The following is a 16,736-nucleotide window of genomic DNA, read 5'->3' on the forward strand; positions in this document are numbered from 1 at the left end:
TTGTAATCAAAAAGCCATGTGACAGTTTTATAAATCAAGCTGAAAGTGAGGACATAGAGACAGGGAGGGCAGCCTACTTTGGCAAGGAGCTCGTCGAACACAGGAAAATGAAAAAGCTGAAACAAGGTGGCCTTGAGAAAGTTCTTTGGTCTCCTCTGGGATAGAAGATGCAGAGACTTGAAGCAGGCTTATAGACAATAGGGAAGGAGCTCCAGAAAGGAAGACCTGAAAATAGAAGAGGAGCCAGATGGAGCAAGACTCCAGCCTGGGTGAGAGGGGTGTGGAGAGGTCACAGGGGAGACTAGTGTTGCTCATAGCAAGTGTAACCCATTCCCACGTGTACAGAGAGATAAGGTCTAAGTGAGAGCAACTATCTATCACTGTGTGCTGCCCATGCCAGGTGTTTATGGCATCCCTGACTCACTGGGGCAGAAAACAATGACACAGACCAAAGGTCACTGGGTGGTAGAGGCGAGGGAGGCACCTCAGGAAGAAGGTAGGTCCAAGTGTGACAGTTGGTGCTCCAGGCAGAGAGGGCTGCTCTAGGGACAGGGTGATCTGGGAACAGAGACAAGCCCGGCAGGCAGAGAGGGAGAAAACCTGAGCACTGCCAACATGGAGTAGTCTGAGGACAACTCTCTTTACAAACTTCCAAGTCAAATATGGCCTCCATCAGCTTTCTCAATCCTGATAATTAGCACCATTGAGGACAGACACTGAAGCTGCTGCTAAAATACAAGTGCTGTCTGGGAGGGAGGGAAGACACACTGAGGGGCTCTCTTCCTTTAACTTGCAGGACAGACCCATTTCCCTAATTAGTTCCTCTTATCCATCAGACTCAAGAAAGGGACTCAGAACGGGTACCTTTTGACAGAAGCATTTGAAATTAGAAAGTTGAGGCTTAGACAGAAGCTGGAACTGCCTAGAGAAAGAGGGAAAGGAGGGCAGGCAGGATAGGAGACACTAAAAACAAACCAGCTGGCTACCTCGTGAGGTTCAAAAGGATAGGTGCTTATTCATGAACACCCATAAAGCCAATGGCTGCTGGGCACCCATGTTGCAGGCACTGTGCTAGGCTCCTGGGAGAAAATGACAGAGACAGACATCGTTCCTACTCTCATAGCATTCAGTCTTCTGGGTAAGTCAAATTGTAATAAATAATCCCAGAGAAAAATTTAAGCCACCATGGAAACAAGTGTTACATATTTGATAACAGGATAGAATTAAAGGTTTGGGGATGAGAAGTGGTTGTCCAAAGGAAAGGTTTGTTGTGCTGACATTGGAGGATGAGCAAGAATGAACCATGAGAAAATTGGAGAACAGGTGGGTGGGGGGAGAGGAGCACTGTGCAGAGGTCAGGGCATGGAGAAGGTAGGGCACATTCAGAAAGTAAACCATGCCAGTCTGTAGCAATAGCACCAAGCAGGTGATTTGGGGGGGTGTGACTCCCCCTGTATGATATCCTTTAACCTCCCCACTAAGATTCCAAATAAACATACACACCAAGTACAAACAGCATACTCATTCCATCAGGGCAGTTTAGGACAAGTTCCACTATCTGCCCTCTCTCAGCCTGGCTGCTTCCCCTTGTCCCCTCAATGATGTCCTGCAATGCAATTCTGGAATTACACCACTGCAGGTGTGGCCAGAAATATGGGATGGGCCCAAGTCTAATTGGCCGTGACCACAATTTGAGGTTTTTGGTTTCTTGGGGGTTTTGTTTTGTTTGTTTGCTATCTGCATTGATGGTTTATTTGAAACAATTCTAAATATGAGGGTTCTTTCTTGCATCAAATGAGTGAAGACTCAAAGGGGGGAGGAAACAAGGGTACTTATGAGTTTGAAAGACAATTTATCTTTCTAAAGAATTAGATTAGGAGAAAAGTAAGGAACCCACTGAGAGCAGGAAAAAGCAAGCAACTTCCAGGGTCTAGCGGGTGAATAAGAGAGGTAGGTACTCAGTGATTGTGCATTTCCATGGTTTTTCTATGGCAGAAAATACAGTTGGGAACATGCATGCCTGGAGCCAGGTTACTTTTACGTTCCATACCTATGCTGTTTGTGGGGCTGTTGGGCCACAGTAATTGGGCATGCCAGACAAAGGGGTGTTGGTCTTTTCCCACAAATCCCAACCCAGTCTTCGTGGCAAGGAAGGCACTGCCATGTGTGCTCAACCAGTCTCTTGTCCCAGGTTCTCGGTGTGTGTGGTTGACATCTCCCTCAACACAACCTTTGTCATCACTGGTTTCAGCCCAAGGAACTTGGTGGTGACCATCAAAGGGACAAGTGGCCAATTTATTTTTGACAACAGCATCATTTGTAAGCCTCTTCTGCCCGACCGAGGGCTCCGCGGAGACATGGGAACCCTCACCCACATCCGGGCCTCAGCAACATTCACTTCCGGCCCCTGACGCTGGGGGATGAGGTGCCCACTTCCTGTGCCAGGCCGTGGCTCTGGACACAGCAGGTGCAGGCTGCCCGGCGGTGGGCCTCACAGGTGCCGCTCTGCGGCCCTTCCCGCTCCTCAGGCGCCCCCGGCCTTGAGCTTCTCGTCCCCCCCCAGCCCCCAGCACACCAGCGGCCCTGCGTGGCTGGGACTCGCGCCGCCTTCCCCGCGCTCCGCGGCGGCCATCTTGGGGAAGGGAAGGCGCGCCGGAAACGGGCGCGAGGAGTGATGGGAGCGGGGAGAGGTGGGCTGCTACTTGGGAAGAAGGCCTAGTCGTGGCCGTTGTCCGAATAGAGGGGTAATTTCAATTTTGAGGGCAGGGAAGAGGAATATTATGAAGGAGATAAGCAAGCAGAAGCGCCTGTATCACCAGGGACGGAGATCTGGATGTCTTTGTTTAGCGTGTGGTGTAGAATCTCACAAGTCAATAGCGGTGTCTGCGGATGCTTGGGATGGATGCCCAGGGCGGACTACAGAGAGTCTCAGAGCCGAGGCGAGAGCTCAGCGAAAAGTACTGGAGAGGAAAAGAGGGCCAGAGACGTGTAACTTGGTCGTGGAAAACGAAATAGACATTGGAGCCTTTGTTCTGGTAACTGTGAGAAAGAGAAAGAAAGGAAAAAGAAAAGAAAAAAGAAAAGAAAAGAAAGGAGAAAGAGAAAAAGAAAGAAAGAAAGAAAAAAAGAAGGAAGGAAGGAGAGAGAAAGAAAGAGAGGGAGGAAGGAAGAAAGAAAGAAAAGAAAAAAGGTGGGGAGGAGACGGAAGGAGAAAAAAGAAAAAAGAAAAAAAAAAGAAAGAAAAGTAGAAGCAAAAAAAAAAAAAAAAAAAAAAAAAAAAAAAAGAAAAGTAGAAGCAGTCGTTCTTGCCCTCGGGTTATTTAGGAAGACGAGGCCCGAAGTGGGTGAAAGGTTAAATGGCAATATAACAGATGCCAAAGAGGTGGTTGAGACTATATATTCCTGTTAGGAAGAAATCAGTGGGGCCCAGAGTGACCTGGGAAGGCTTAAATGGAGGAAAGAGACGTGTGACCTCTGAAAATTAGGAAAAAAGGAAGGTGTGGATACTACAGGTGGAGGTGGTGATATTTTTCCAAATCAAGGAGCAAAAGATGTGACAAGACAAAAATTTGTGTACTATTCAAGGTATAGGAGGCACTCTGGGAGATCAGGGTGCTGAAATACTGGGGCTTGGGGAACACTTCAGTGATTTATAGAACTTAAATATAACTTAGAGAACCTGTCTTTATGATTTGAGTCTTTATTCTAGTGCTAGTGAGAAATCACTGAAGAGCTTTAAGTAGGGGGAGTGACATGGTCACAATTTTTTTTAAAAGATCATGCTGGCTCCAGCGTGGAGAACAGATAGAAGGAGCAGAACAAGCGTGCAAAGGCCAGTTGGAGGTTATGGAAGCAGCTTAGGAGAGGCAGCTCGCATCAGCTAGTGGCAGAGAAACAGAAAAGTAAACAGATTCAAAAGAACTAAAATCATCAGGGCACAGTGATGACTTGAATTTGTAGCTGAGGGAGAGGGAGGTATTGGGTGATACGGGGATTCTAAAATATGGTCCCCAAATACTTTGAAATTCCTCTCATCCAGAGGCAAGGTTCATGTCCCTTTCCTTGAGTCTGAGTTCTGTGACTCCCTGACCAGTAGAACGTGGTAGAAGCGATGCTCAGTCAGTATCTGGGCTAGACCTTAAGGTACTGGCAGCTTTCATTTTCTTTCTCTTTCGATGTTTGCTCTTAGATTCCAGCTACCATGCTCTGAAGATGCCCAGACTTTCCTGAGGAGAGGCCCACAAAGAGAGGAATCAGAGTTAGCACCAACTTGCCAGCCAGTGAGTGCACCATCTTGGAAGTGGGTGTTCCAATCCCAATCAAGTCACCCCAAGTGATGCTGCATGGAGCAAGGACAGACTGTCCCTGCCAAGCCCCAACAAAATTGTGAATCTGTGAGCAAAATAAATTATTTTCTTGTTTTAAGTTTCAGGATCGTTCATTACATAGCAGTAGAAGAACCGTAACGGGGGACTGCTAGGTTTCTAGCTTTCATTCTTGGATGGATGGGAGTCATTTATGGTGCAGAGACCACTGAGAAAGCCCAGGTTGAGGGTGGGGGGAAGATTATGGGTTTTCTTTTCAGTTTGTGAGTTTGCAGTGCTTCTGAGACATTTAAGTTGAGAGGTCACGTGGACTGTTGGATTTGTGGGTATGTAGCTCAGAAGAGAGGTTGGGTTTGGAGACAAATTGTGAGTCAGTTGGAAATGGGTGTCACTTAGAGACATGAATGTGGATGTGGGGTCTAGAGTGAAAATAGAAGTGGGTCTTGGTGTGAGGAGCTCTGACATTTCTTAGTGGGCATAGGAGAGTGAAGCTGCAAAGAAGACCTGCAAGAAGCCAGGGATCTAGGAGGACAACCCGGAGAGGGTGTATCATGGGAGCAACAGAATAGTTTCAGGAGGGAGGAGGGATTAGCAGGGTCAGGCGCTGTCAGGAATACAAGCACAGGCTGAGCCAGACACTCTTTCCCACAGGCATCCTAGGGACCAACATCACAGGAAGCAGTATGGCTGGGTTACCCGTCTGGGGTTGGGACTGGGAAACAAAGGCAAAATGAGGACCACACCTGTGCCCACAAACTAGTTCCTCCCTGAGCCTTATTTCTTAAACACAAGTCTCTAAATCAGCAGCATCATCACTTGGAAGCTTGCTAGAAACGCAGAATCTCAGACCCTGCCCTACGGAATCAGTCTGCATTTTAACAAGATTCCCCAGGTGACTTCTATATACACAAAAGTGTGAGAATGCTTGCTCTTGGGTCATGGAATCAGGTGCTGGACAGGAACTCCGGGAAGCCGCCAGATGGCGCAAAACTGAGCCAAGTCCCGGGCAGAGTATCAGCCCCAGCAACAGAAGCTGACTGTTGATGACACCTACTTTCCTTCTAGTTTCAGGATCTAACCCTATCTAGTTCCAGTAGCTTGCGTGTCAGAATCACCAGGGTAACTGTCAAAATCACAGAGAGACCCAGATCCTGCCCCCCATAATTCTAACTCAGAAGGTCTGGGGGGCCTGGGCATCTGTTTTTTTTACTACCCAGGTGATTCTGATGGGCAGCCAGAGTTGATAGCCACTGCCCTAGACCATCACTCTACCCCCTTAGCACACATACTCCTCTTAGGCTGATGGTTACATCTTCCCCTTTGAGGCTGTGGCTGGGACTGGGGCATTTTAATCCCAACTGCATCTCTGGCAGGCAGACAGTGTAATTCCCCAGGCACAGAGGTCCCTGGGAGCACTGGCTTCTGACTTTTGTTCAGATACCAGCAGCAGGTGGTGCCCAGGCCCCAAGTGGGAGCCAGGTCCTGGGGATTGGAGTGGCAATGGGGCTCACACCCATGGAGCAGATGAAAGGCTGGGCTGCCCATCTCACAGCACGCTTGCAGGCTGACACCACCCTGGTTCTGGCCACCCTCTCAGAGTCAAGGTTAACTGGACAAAAGCCACTCTCTCATCTGACTCTCATCAGATGTGCACGTCTGAGGCCGAGACCTGTAAACCTCATGGCCTGGGCCAGGTCACTGCATGGAGCTTAGACATGCAGGTGACACTGAGCTCAGACGTGCCACACTCTGACAGGGCAGACCACAGGGAGCTCCCCAAGCCTGTGTGACCAACAGAAACACAGTACTTCAGAGTGGACAAACGTTAAGTCTTTTAGGGAAAGTTATCCTGCTAGGAATTGTGGCTCTAGCAAAGACCCCTGGGAAAGATTCTAAAATGGCATATCAGTCTCAGTTCAGGAACTTGGACACTTAGATCCCAGAAAAGACCCCTCCCTATGGATCAAGCATCTATGGATTTATTGAAATATTTTTAGATGGGGAGAAAAGTTGTATTTTCTCATCTAGTATATTTTGGGATGATTCCTTTATTTCTCTGTGTAGAGCAGTATCTTCCTAAGTTTTTCTCATTTAACCTTCAAAAAAGTTTCCTCTAGTTCAGGAAGATGGGACTTTTTTGTTTGTGTCTCTTATCAAGTCTTCAAAGATTTTAGTGACTCCAGGCAGATCTGCTTATGGACATTTTCTCTCTGGTGGGTTTCTCCTTGTGCAGCTTCTTCCATCACATTGAGTCTCATCAGTCCAGTGGCTGGCAATTTCCCAAAAGGGAAGAACCTTAGTTCTGTGCCCAAGTTGGGGTGTTTTCTCTAGCAGTCTTCGGGAGGGGTGGTAACTCAGGGTTCATCTACAGTGACTCTGACTTTCTTTCTTTCTTTCTTTCTTTCTTTCTTTCTTTCTTTCTTTCTTTCTTTCTTTCTTTCTTTAAGATTTATTTATTTATTCATGAGAGACACACAGAGAGAGAGGCAGAGACACAGACAGAGGGAGAAGCAGGCTCCCAGCGAGGAGCCCAATGCAGGACTCGATCCTGGGATTCCGGGATCACAACGTGAGCCAAAGGCAGATGCTCAACTGCAGAGCCACCTAGGTGTCCCTCCAACTCTCTTTCTGGACACACTTCTACCAGATACCAGCACTCAGGCTGATCCCCAAAGTCTACTAATTCTCTGTAATTTACACTTGCCCACACTAATAATCAATAATAAGAATAACTGGCATGTATTGAATGCTTATTATGTCAGACACTGTTCCAAGATTTACAAACTTTACTATCCATAACAACCCTGTGGGAGGCACGCTGCATTTTGACATGTTATATATTGCCCTGCCCATTTCACAGAGTGGGAAACTGAGGTTTATAAAGGTGACTTAATTCTCCCTGCGCTAAAGTCAGTATAGGAAGAAGGCTGCCCCAAGTGCTTGTGATGGCAGTAGAGTGCCATGATAGGAGGGGGATGGGAACATCTGCTCTGGAAGGGTGAAGTATTTTGTCACTGACAGTGTTTAGAATTGTCAGACTGATTTTTAGTTGGTTGTAGTATTCTTTTTAAGTTTTCTAATGTACCACCTTCTATTTGAGTCCCTTCCATATGTGATATTTTCTGCCTCCCTAGGGTCTGTTGAGTTCTGGGGCCGACTGGCTCATCAGCTGGGTGTTGCTCTGCCCAGTACATCACTAAAATCTAGGTTATTACTGCGCATGTTCAGTTGGAGAAAGGAAGAAGGGCAAAGGCCAGTAGGTCCTCTGGAACCCAGCTCAAGCTCCACCTCTTTCAGGAAGCTCTCCTTCATTTCCCTGTTCCTCCCTCTGGTGTGCTCTCATGAGACATAGTGGGGAGGGCCACCCAGTTGCTCTTAGATTTGACCTCTGAACACCTTCATTGCTCACTTGCACATGTCAATGGCTATTTTGCCCCCAAATATTTTCTCTTTTTTTTTTTTTTAAGATTTAATTTATTTATTCATGAGAGACACAGAGAGAGGCAGAGACATAGTCAGAGGGAATAGCGAGCTCCCCCCAGGGAGCCTGATGCGGGACTCATCCCGGCGCTCCTGGATCATGCCCTGTGCCAAAGGCAGAGCCACCCAGGCATCCTGCGCACAAATATTTTCATTTGGCAAACTGTCCGTATGCCTCGAGCTGACCACCCACCCGGCCACCAACCCAGGCTTCCACTCCCACTGTAAGGTGTGAAGCCACAGGTGGCAGGCATGTGAATCTGGACTGGGCAGTCTGGGCGGGTAGATGGGCGGGGCTGGGGGCAGAAAATACACTTCACCATCGAGTCTGAACACAGGCCCGAGAACTGGTTCCAGTGGAGTTCACCCCAGGGTCACATGCCTTCTCAAAGGAAGAGGGAAAATGTACTTGCTCCAGGCAATTCAGAGTTAAGGCCACTTTTCATTCTAAGCTGGGGGAGCTGTTTTATTCTAGAGTTTTTCCTAGACCAAAAAATGCAGTGATTGCAGGGATGTGTCCTGGGGGTGGGGGAAGGAGAGGCATCCCTAGCAAGGCTTCCAGCTCCAAAGAAAAGTATCAGAGTGTCCCTCGCTTTGTCCAGGAAGGATGGTTTTTTGCTTTCAGCCTCCCTCCGGACTTGAAGTATCCGTACTGTCTGGATCCGATGGCTGAGATAGGTGCCCTCGGGGCTGCAATCATTTCACAATCCTCACTCCTGAGAGGCCTGCACAAACTATGTGATCAGTAAAGAGGTTTGCATGAAGGAATGAAGGAACGAGGCCCTCTGGCCTGATCATGAGGGCATCTCCGCCCCCAGGCAATTGGGTCTCTTGGCTGAAGCCAGATGGAGCCGATTGGTCTTTTCCAGGGCTACCTCTAAGCCTTGACCCAGTCCTTCCCCAGCACCTCCACCTGAGGTCTCAAAGATCAGGTTTGAGTGATAAGAGTGGGGCCTGCCCGGCAGGTCGGCCAGCTGGTCCTGAGGTTTGCTGTAGGAGCTGAAAATCAAGCTCTAAGTCAGAGCCTCCTTGGCCCTTAGGGCTCCTACATTTCCCTGTAAAACTCTTTGCCTCCTCCCCATTCTTTCCGGACCCCTGAAGCCTGTAACAGTTTCTAAATCGCAGGCTGATGGGATTTCTCAGCATAGCCCAATACACTGAATTAGAGATACTCCTCAAATTCCCTCACCCCAATCTCTCAACTTCCATTCTCCATTCTGCTTCTTCCCTGCACCTAGTACCCTGAATGTCAAGGCCTCCATCCTAACCCTTAAACACTCCATGGGCACCATGCAACAACTTTACTAGTTAATAACACTTGATTTGGATTTAGTCATTATATCAACAAATGTTTGGTTTCTACTTTGTAGGGCTTCCCCATCTTCCAAGTTTTCAATGACTGGAGTATCAGAAGGGCTGAAGAGCTTTAACCTTTGGAAAGGGCCTTTCTAGTTTGGGTTTTGAAAGGTTTGAGTCTTCTCTTGCTCTGGGAATGTTTTTAAGTTGCATTTTCTCTCTGCCTTGGTTTCTCTACAAGTGATGGAGAAGTTATCACTTTTACCATTGCCTTTTTCTCTGGTTTTAAAGCACTGCTAAAATCCTAGGGAGTGAACATATCTAGAACCCCACATCCGGGATTTTCCAGGACAAACTTGATTTCAAATACCTAGTCCCTGTTGTCAGATCTTGTGTCAGAACTTATGATCTGATTTGGGATCAGAATTAATGGTCTTGAAAATGTATGAATTATCCAGTCCACAAATGGGCTGGAATTTTATTTATTAACATGCATATACAAACCATTCTCTTACTGGGTGCTGGCCTAGAACCTACTGCCTGCATAACAGAACCTGTAATTCTGCCCAGCAGGGATGCAACTTTGTCACTGGAGGTCACCCCTGGGGAGACTCTGGGAGACGGTCAACACTCAGTCCCCTAGTTTCACCCACCCGAGCGCTGGACAGGGGAGCGGCCCACTCACCTGCGCAGAGCGTCCACAGCACAGGCAACATCTTCCCTACCATGGTCTTGCTTCCTTGGTGCTCGAAGCCCAGCCTGGCAGGGATTGGCTCTGCACAGGTCTGGGCTGACTATTTAAAGTTAAAGCAGCCCTAGCCTGACCCAGCCCTCTGTCCTTGTGGTTTCCCTTTTCCTGTTTACCTTTGCCCAGCCTGGCCCCCACACACTGTGCTACTCAACGGGACTGGCAGGTGAGCTCACCTATGGGACTGGGCTCGAGCTCCTCCTACTCCACCAGAGGCCCCAAGAGGAACCTTCCCCATCTTCTCCTTGAACCAGTCCCCTGCTCCCCCCACCTTTTCTCCACTTAGCAGGTGTACAAAGTCCTGGGCTTCTCACCAAGGTGTGGGCTTCTATAACAGATAGGAAATTATCATCTTGTAATAAAAAGGGAATGATCTTGGAAACAGGCTTTCAAAGCCAATAAAAGAGGGGTGTTGCCCACAATTGCTGAAATACTCCAAAGCACAATAGGATCTGTTCCTCTCCTTCTCTCCCTTTCCTACAACCCCAACCCACCCATGCTACAGACGTAGCCATGAAAAAGGCAGGAAGTCTCTATGTTCAGAAAGCTGATAATTTGGTTGGGGAGATAGAAAGTACAGAAGTAAACAAAGAAGACAAAATAAACAAAGAATCTTAGAAATACCGTGACCAACTTGTCTCAGTTTGCTTGAAATTGTCTTTTTTTTTTTCTTCAAAAAAATTGAGGTACAGTTGAACTAGACACAATGTTACATTAGTTTTAGATGCACAACACAGTGATTCCACGCATTTAGACTTTATGCTATGCTCACATGTGTAGCTACCACCTGTCACCACACAATACTATTAGAATACCATTAACTAGAATTCTCTATGTTGTGCCTTTTATCCTTGTGACTTATTCTGTAACTGGAAGATGGTATCTCCTACTCCCCTTCACCTATTTTTCCCCCCTTCCCTCTGGCAACCATCAGTTTGTTCTCTGTATTTATGGGCCTGTTTCTCCTTTTTTGTTTGTTTATTCATTTGTTTTAGATTCCACATGTAAGTGAAATCATATGGCATTTATCTTTGTCTGATTTATTTCACTTAGTATAATGTTCTCTAGGTCCATCCACACTGTTGGAAATGACAGGATCTCATTCTTTTTTATGGAGGAGTATTATTCTTCATATACTCCGAGACTCAGATCCCTGGTTGTAAAATAGAGATGTGTAATACTCATATCCCCATCTTGTGGACATTCGGTTGCTTCCGTATCTTGACTTCTGTAAGAGATGCTCCAATAAATATAGGAGTGTATATATCTTTTCCAATTAGTGTTTTCATTTTCTTTGGGTGTATTCAGTAGTGGAATTACTGGGTCATATGGTATTTCTATTTTTAATTTTTTGAGGAGCCTCCATACTTTTCCACAGTGGCTGCACCAACAACACAAGAGGGTTCTTTTTTCTCCGCATCCTTGCCAACACTTGTAATTTGTTGTCGTTTTAAAATTATTATTATTTTATCCATGCTGGCATGTGTAAAATGATATCTCATTTTGGTTTTGATTTGCATTTTCCTGATAATGAGTGATATTGAGCATCTTTTCATATGTCTGTAGGCCATCCGTAAGTATTTTTTGGGAAAATGATATTCAGGTCCTCTTTGCATTTTTAAATCGGGTTATTTGGTTTTTTGATATTGAGTTATATAAGTTCTTTATATAATTTGGATATTAACTCCTCATAGGATATATCCTTTGTGAATACCTTCTCCCAATCAGTAAGTCGTCCTTTCATTTTGTTGATTTTTTTTTCACTGTGCGAAAAAAGCTTTTTATTTTGGTGTAATCCCAATAGTTTATTTTTGCTTTTGTTTCCCTTGCCTTAGGAGACATATCTAGAAAAATGTTGCTGTGGCTGATGTTAAAGAAATTACTGTCTGTGTTTACTTCTAGGAGTTTTATTGTTTCATGTCTCACACTTAGGTCCATTTGGAGTTTATTTTTGTGTATGGTATAAGAAAGTGGTCCAGTTTCACTCTTTTGCATGTAGCTCTCCAGTTTTCCCAGCAACCCTTTATTAAAGGGACTGTCTTTTCCCCCATGGAACTGTCCTGGTTTTAAAACAGGAAGTTCCTTGGCCCTGGAATCTCTTAGTCCCAAGCAAAGTCGGAATGGTTGGTCACCCTACTTAAAGGGTGGTGGTACTGTGGGGAACATAACCTGAAACATGGTATAGGAAATGAAATTGGGGCAGGGGCAGGGCCCCACTTTAGTTGAGCAGTCAGAACAAGATGGGGAGATGAGTATTACTCATCTCTATTTTACAAACAGGGATCTGAGTCTCAGAGAAGTGAAATGACTTCTCGAAGGTCACATGGCTAGTAAGTAGTTTTCTAATTTCTAGTTTACCATTGCAGCAACTTGATGTCACACTCTATAGGTAACTCAGGGTATATAGAAGGCAGGGGCTATGTCTTTCTCCTGAGTGGCTCCCTCATTATCTGTTGCCTCTCTTAGGTGTGTTGGCTCTCCAACTTTTCCTCCCTCACTTCCTTGCCACCCTCTCATTCTCTGTGCTGGTGTCCTGTCATCTTGAGCTTTACCCTGACTGATGCAGCCCTTTAGTCCTTCCCTGATCCTTACCGCCTCTTCTCACCTCTCTCTCAAGCCATTTTCCATCTTTATGGATCCTTGAAGTGTGTGGGCATAAAATGAACCCCCATTCTCAGTTGTGGTCATTCTTTGGCAGTCAATTAATGGGTCCCTATTTTGACCGCAGATTGGAGGTTTGGCGACTGGTCAATGGTGGCGCCATATGCATCCTCTGAGATGTGTTCCTTGGTCACTCTTCCCAAAGGAGCCCCCCACTCCAGCCCTGCCAAGTCTCTGCCACACAACCTGTTTGCTTTTTTCCCAGCTCTAACCACTGACATCCCCAAACTTTGTCCATGCTATCCCCTCTGGCATTCCTTCCCCCATCACACCTGCTGTTATAATCCAACTTGTTTTTTAAAGGCCAATGCATGTATCATTACTTTTTCTATGAAGGCTTTCCTGACTTCTTCAGCCAGAAGGGCTCTTCCCTTCTTTGAACTCACACCGCTCTGGATCTCTCTCAGGATACTAACAACATTCTGCCTTATGCTTGAGTTATTTTTGACCTGTGTCTCATTCCTCCTAATAAACTGTGAGCTCATTCATTTATTCAGCCAATTTTTGATGATGCTGTGTGCAGGGCATTGTTCCACTTAGCTAAGAGGAAGGACTGTTTTGAGCATGTAATTATGTATCTTACTAACTTTGGTCAAGTATAGTGCCTGACACATAGTGGGTAATTTGTGAACGGGTAGATAAATGAATGGATAGATGGATGGATGAGGCATAATTATAGAATGTGTGGGATGCTTTGGTTTGCTTTGGTCACGGGAATGGCAAGAGGTGACAAAGTGGGGTAGAGTGGGTTATGTGCTCATTTGAAGTTAATGAAGTTCGTGGATTTTTTTTTTTTTTTTTTTTAGAGAGAGTGTGGTGGAGGGAGGGGCAGAGGGCAAAACAGAGAAAATCTTAAGCAGGCTCCACACCTAGCATGGAACCCAATGCGGGGCTGGATCTCACAACTCTGAGATCATAACCTGAGCTGAAATCAAGAATTGGATGCTTAACCAACTGAGCCACCTACGCACCCTGAAGCTCATGGAATTTTTATACCTTCAATCCTTACCACTTGACCATCACCGTGAGTGTGAGTGTGGCGGTGACTGTGGAAGGTGAGTACAACTGTCTGCTTTACTATCCACAGTCATTGCTGTTCAAAAAAATGTAACCCTGGTCACAAGTCATGACTATATCCTTTAGTAGCACCATGGTGCTCTCCTGGCGTCTATCAGAGACCCCTGCCCATTCTACATATCAGGTATTTTTTCCCAGCACCCTCTAGACTGACATGGGGCTGAGATATAGTTTGTTTCATTCTTCTAGATTTTTGGTATCAGATCATCTTCTGGAAAGACTTTGAATAGGTAGCCTTAGGCAGGAGAGTATAGAGAGCAAGCCCCTCAAAACCCTTTTCTTTAGGTCTCTCCATCAATGGAATGTGACCTCCTAACTTTGCTCCTTGGTCAGTGTCCAGCGTCCAGAGAATCTGCCAGGAGGGAAAGAGTTAAGTGGGGCCTGCTTTCAGGTCTGGGTCCTGAGACTGCATTCCTTCCTCCTAGAGATCTGCCAGGCTATGGGGCCAGAGACTAAATTTAGAAGGTAGCTAAGATTTCCTGTTAACAGCTGTCCTGCCCCTCAGAGAAGAAGCACTGAAGAGAGGAGAGAGGTTGTTCCCTCTCACTAGTCAGAACTTTTGACCATTTTATCCGGGTCCCTGAGTCCTTGGGTGACTGCCCTTTGGTGTGGAGGTACAGGCAAGCCAGTGGTGAGTGTGCTTTTCCCTTCATTTTGTCCTGTGAACCCAAGACTTATAAGTAGAAGGGCGGGCTGCCTCGAGTGGTCAGGGCCCAACCATGTGTGGGACCAGCTCCTGAGGGATTTCATGTTCTTTAATAGGCTGTGGGATGGTGCCTGAGTCAAAGGCAATGACTCCTGTGGCCTTGGTTAGAGATACTGAAGAAGGCCAGCTGCACCTCCCCCCAACAGAGGGAAAGGTGTATTTCTGTGTGCAGGTGGGGTGTGTGCTTATATATGTGTCCCCACGTGTGCATATGTGTGAGTACACCTAGGAGTTTCAATAAAGACCTTTCTGATCTAGGGAATTCTGTGCTTTCCAACTAGTTTAGCTATATTAATGTAAACCCAGGACCCCGGTCCCCTCTCTGCTTCCTTACTGGAATCTGAGGAAGGAGCCAAGTTTTCATTTCTTAAATAATGTGACTCTAAGGTGGACAGTTTATATGGCTGAGGTGTGAGTCTTGGCATCCTGGTTAACAGTAGCTGGTCCAAGTTAGACTGGGTTTTTCCCCCGTGGTTCCTTTCCCCACCAAAGTAGTAGCATGTGGTGACCTTCCCCCCTGACATCACTAATATACCCCTTCTCCCCACAAAACCTCCAGAAGCTAATTTCCTAACCACCTTTCTCATGCCAAACTTACAGGGACTGCAGGCTGTCATGGCGACCAGTGGGGACCCAGAGGAGGAGCAGGTAGTCCCAAGTGAAGAGGATGAAGCCGATGTGAGGGCTGTGCAGGCCCAGTACCTCCGGAGCCCCTCCCCCAGCCAGTAAGTGTATACTTGTTGTGCTCCCTACCCCTGCAGCCACAGCAGGAGTGGGCTGGGGAGCAGGATGAGATATGGGCCCCAGGGAGCCTACAGTCACCATGTTAAGTTCATTCATTTAACAAATATTATTGATTATTTTTTATGTGTCATACTTGCTGGAAGAGGCAAATAAGCAGACAGACTACATTGTGATGTGGCATTGTAAGTGCTAGAATCAGTATGTCTCAGGTCTAGTGCAGGGTGGGCCAGGGAAAGTTGGACTTGGATGGGTCCATAGGAAGCTTCCTGGAGGAAGTGATGCTGGACCAGAACCTGATAGGTCTACCTGGAGAGTGATGCTTGACTCACTAGGATTGAGGCTGAATATGGGGATGCTAGACCACAGACTGCATGGGAGGCATCAGGACAGGAAGAGGCATAAGATCAGGCCCTAGTACTAAGATAATTCTGCATCTGTGATCAAGCTGTGTCTTTCAAACTGAGATACGTGCAAACCTGAAGGTAACTGACAATGTGCCCAGGGGGTCGATCAACACGGTGTGTCTTCCTGGAAAGTCCTCTTTATTATATGACACATAATTTAAAATTCTTCTTTACATAACGTTATTGAGGGTGTATTATGAGGTAGATTGGAAAATTTGCAGGAAATTGTAAGAAAAACCATGAGACATCAAAGAAATGCTTACTTGCCTGCTGAAGCAATAGGGATGTGTGTCTATCTATTTTCTTCTGCCATAAATCAAAGTAGAGGACATGACTTCTAATATTAGTTCTGTCACCAAATTTATGTGAAGAATCCCTTTAATTCTTGAGCCTATGTCTCCTTATGTATAAAAAAAAAAAAGGAAGGAAAGACCCAACTAAGATAACTTAAGATAACTTTACTTCAAAATATCTATGATTTCTGTTTGACTTCACTTTTCTGAAGTCCTTCTGGAGTCTTGCTGGCTCTTGCTTCTCAGAGCTTGAAAGGCTTCCCCAATGGAATGAAATTCATCACTCATTGGCCAGGACACTTTGTCCAAATGTTGGAGATTTTTCCTTTAAAATTCAGCATTATATTCCCACTCAGAAAACCTATCAGGATAGAGTTTCTAAAATGGATCCCTCCCCTCTCTACACTACCAGGCAAGGCAGAGATAGTTTTGTGTGTGATCGAGGTAGGTGATGGATGGCTTTGTGTAGTAGTTAGCGTAATGCTAGCTGCTTTAGCAAATGGGTATTTTTTTTCTCACTCAAATAAATGCCAAAACAGGTATCTGAGCAGTAATCCAGGAACTGAGACTCCTTCTGTCCTGTAGATCTTCCATTTTAAGGCAGGCTGCTAAAGTTACTGTGCTCATCAGCATCAAGACAAAATGGGAAGAGAATAAAGAATCTCTCGGGAGGTTTTTATGGGCCAGGCCTGAAAATGGCTATTTGTCTTCCGCTCATTTTCCATTGGCTAGAACTCAGCAAAGCCATGCTTTCTTATAAGGGAGGGTGGGAAATGAGGTCCATGAGTCCAGGAAAGAGGAAATGGGTTTGCTAATACATAGCAGTCTCAGCCACAGTATTCCTCTGTGGACAGTTAATATTCATGCTACCTTTTCCCCCCACTCATGAAACTCCCAAGGGAGACAATCCCAAAAGCAGTTTACAAACTGCTACATGCAGTTCAAAGGCTAAGTTCTCTGTATGTAAACTAACTGGAATTTAAATTAAAACTTGAAAGAGGG

At 46.0% G+C, this 16,736-nt stretch overlaps 2 protein-coding genes and 1 long non-coding RNA gene across 4 annotated transcripts in view; 2 read left to right on the forward strand and 1 right to left on the reverse strand.

The window, feature by feature from the left end:
- GPA33 (glycoprotein A33) overlaps positions 1-9,945 on the reverse strand; it is a 47,274-nt gene extending 37,329 nt beyond the window's left edge. The window contains exon 1 of the mRNA XM_072830445.1: positions 9,787-9,945. Within this exon, the coding sequence (XP_072686546.1) occupies positions 9,787-9,829 (43 nt within the window). The 5' untranslated portion in view covers positions 9,830-9,945. The remainder of the gene's footprint in view (positions 1-9,786) is intronic.
- LOC140635586 (uncharacterized) lies at positions 2,697-4,425 on the forward strand. The gene is made up of 2 exons (XR_012032929.1): positions 2,697-3,035; positions 4,190-4,425. It is a non-coding gene; the product is annotated as an uncharacterized lncRNA (long non-coding RNA).
- Positions 9,946-14,054: 4,109 nt separating the features above from the next.
- The window catches only part of STYXL2 (serine/threonine/tyrosine interacting like 2), a 31,012-nt gene continuing 28,330 nt past the window's right edge, over positions 14,055-16,736 (forward strand). Inside the window, exons 1-2 of one of the 2 annotated variants that reach the window (XM_072830446.1) lie at positions 14,055-14,218; positions 14,894-15,018. In XM_072830446.1, the coding sequence (XP_072686547.1) occupies positions 14,909-15,018 (110 nt within the window). In that variant the 5' untranslated portion in view covers positions 14,055-14,218; positions 14,894-14,908. The remainder of the gene's footprint in view (positions 14,219-14,893; positions 15,019-16,736) is intronic. The other variant, XM_072830447.1, reaches the window with a different exon arrangement.

This window comes from Canis lupus, chromosome 6, assembly GCF_048164855.1.
Source record: "Canis lupus baileyi chromosome 6, mCanLup2.hap1, whole genome shotgun sequence".
Lineage (NCBI taxonomy): Eukaryota > Metazoa > Chordata > Mammalia > Carnivora > Canidae > Canis > Canis lupus.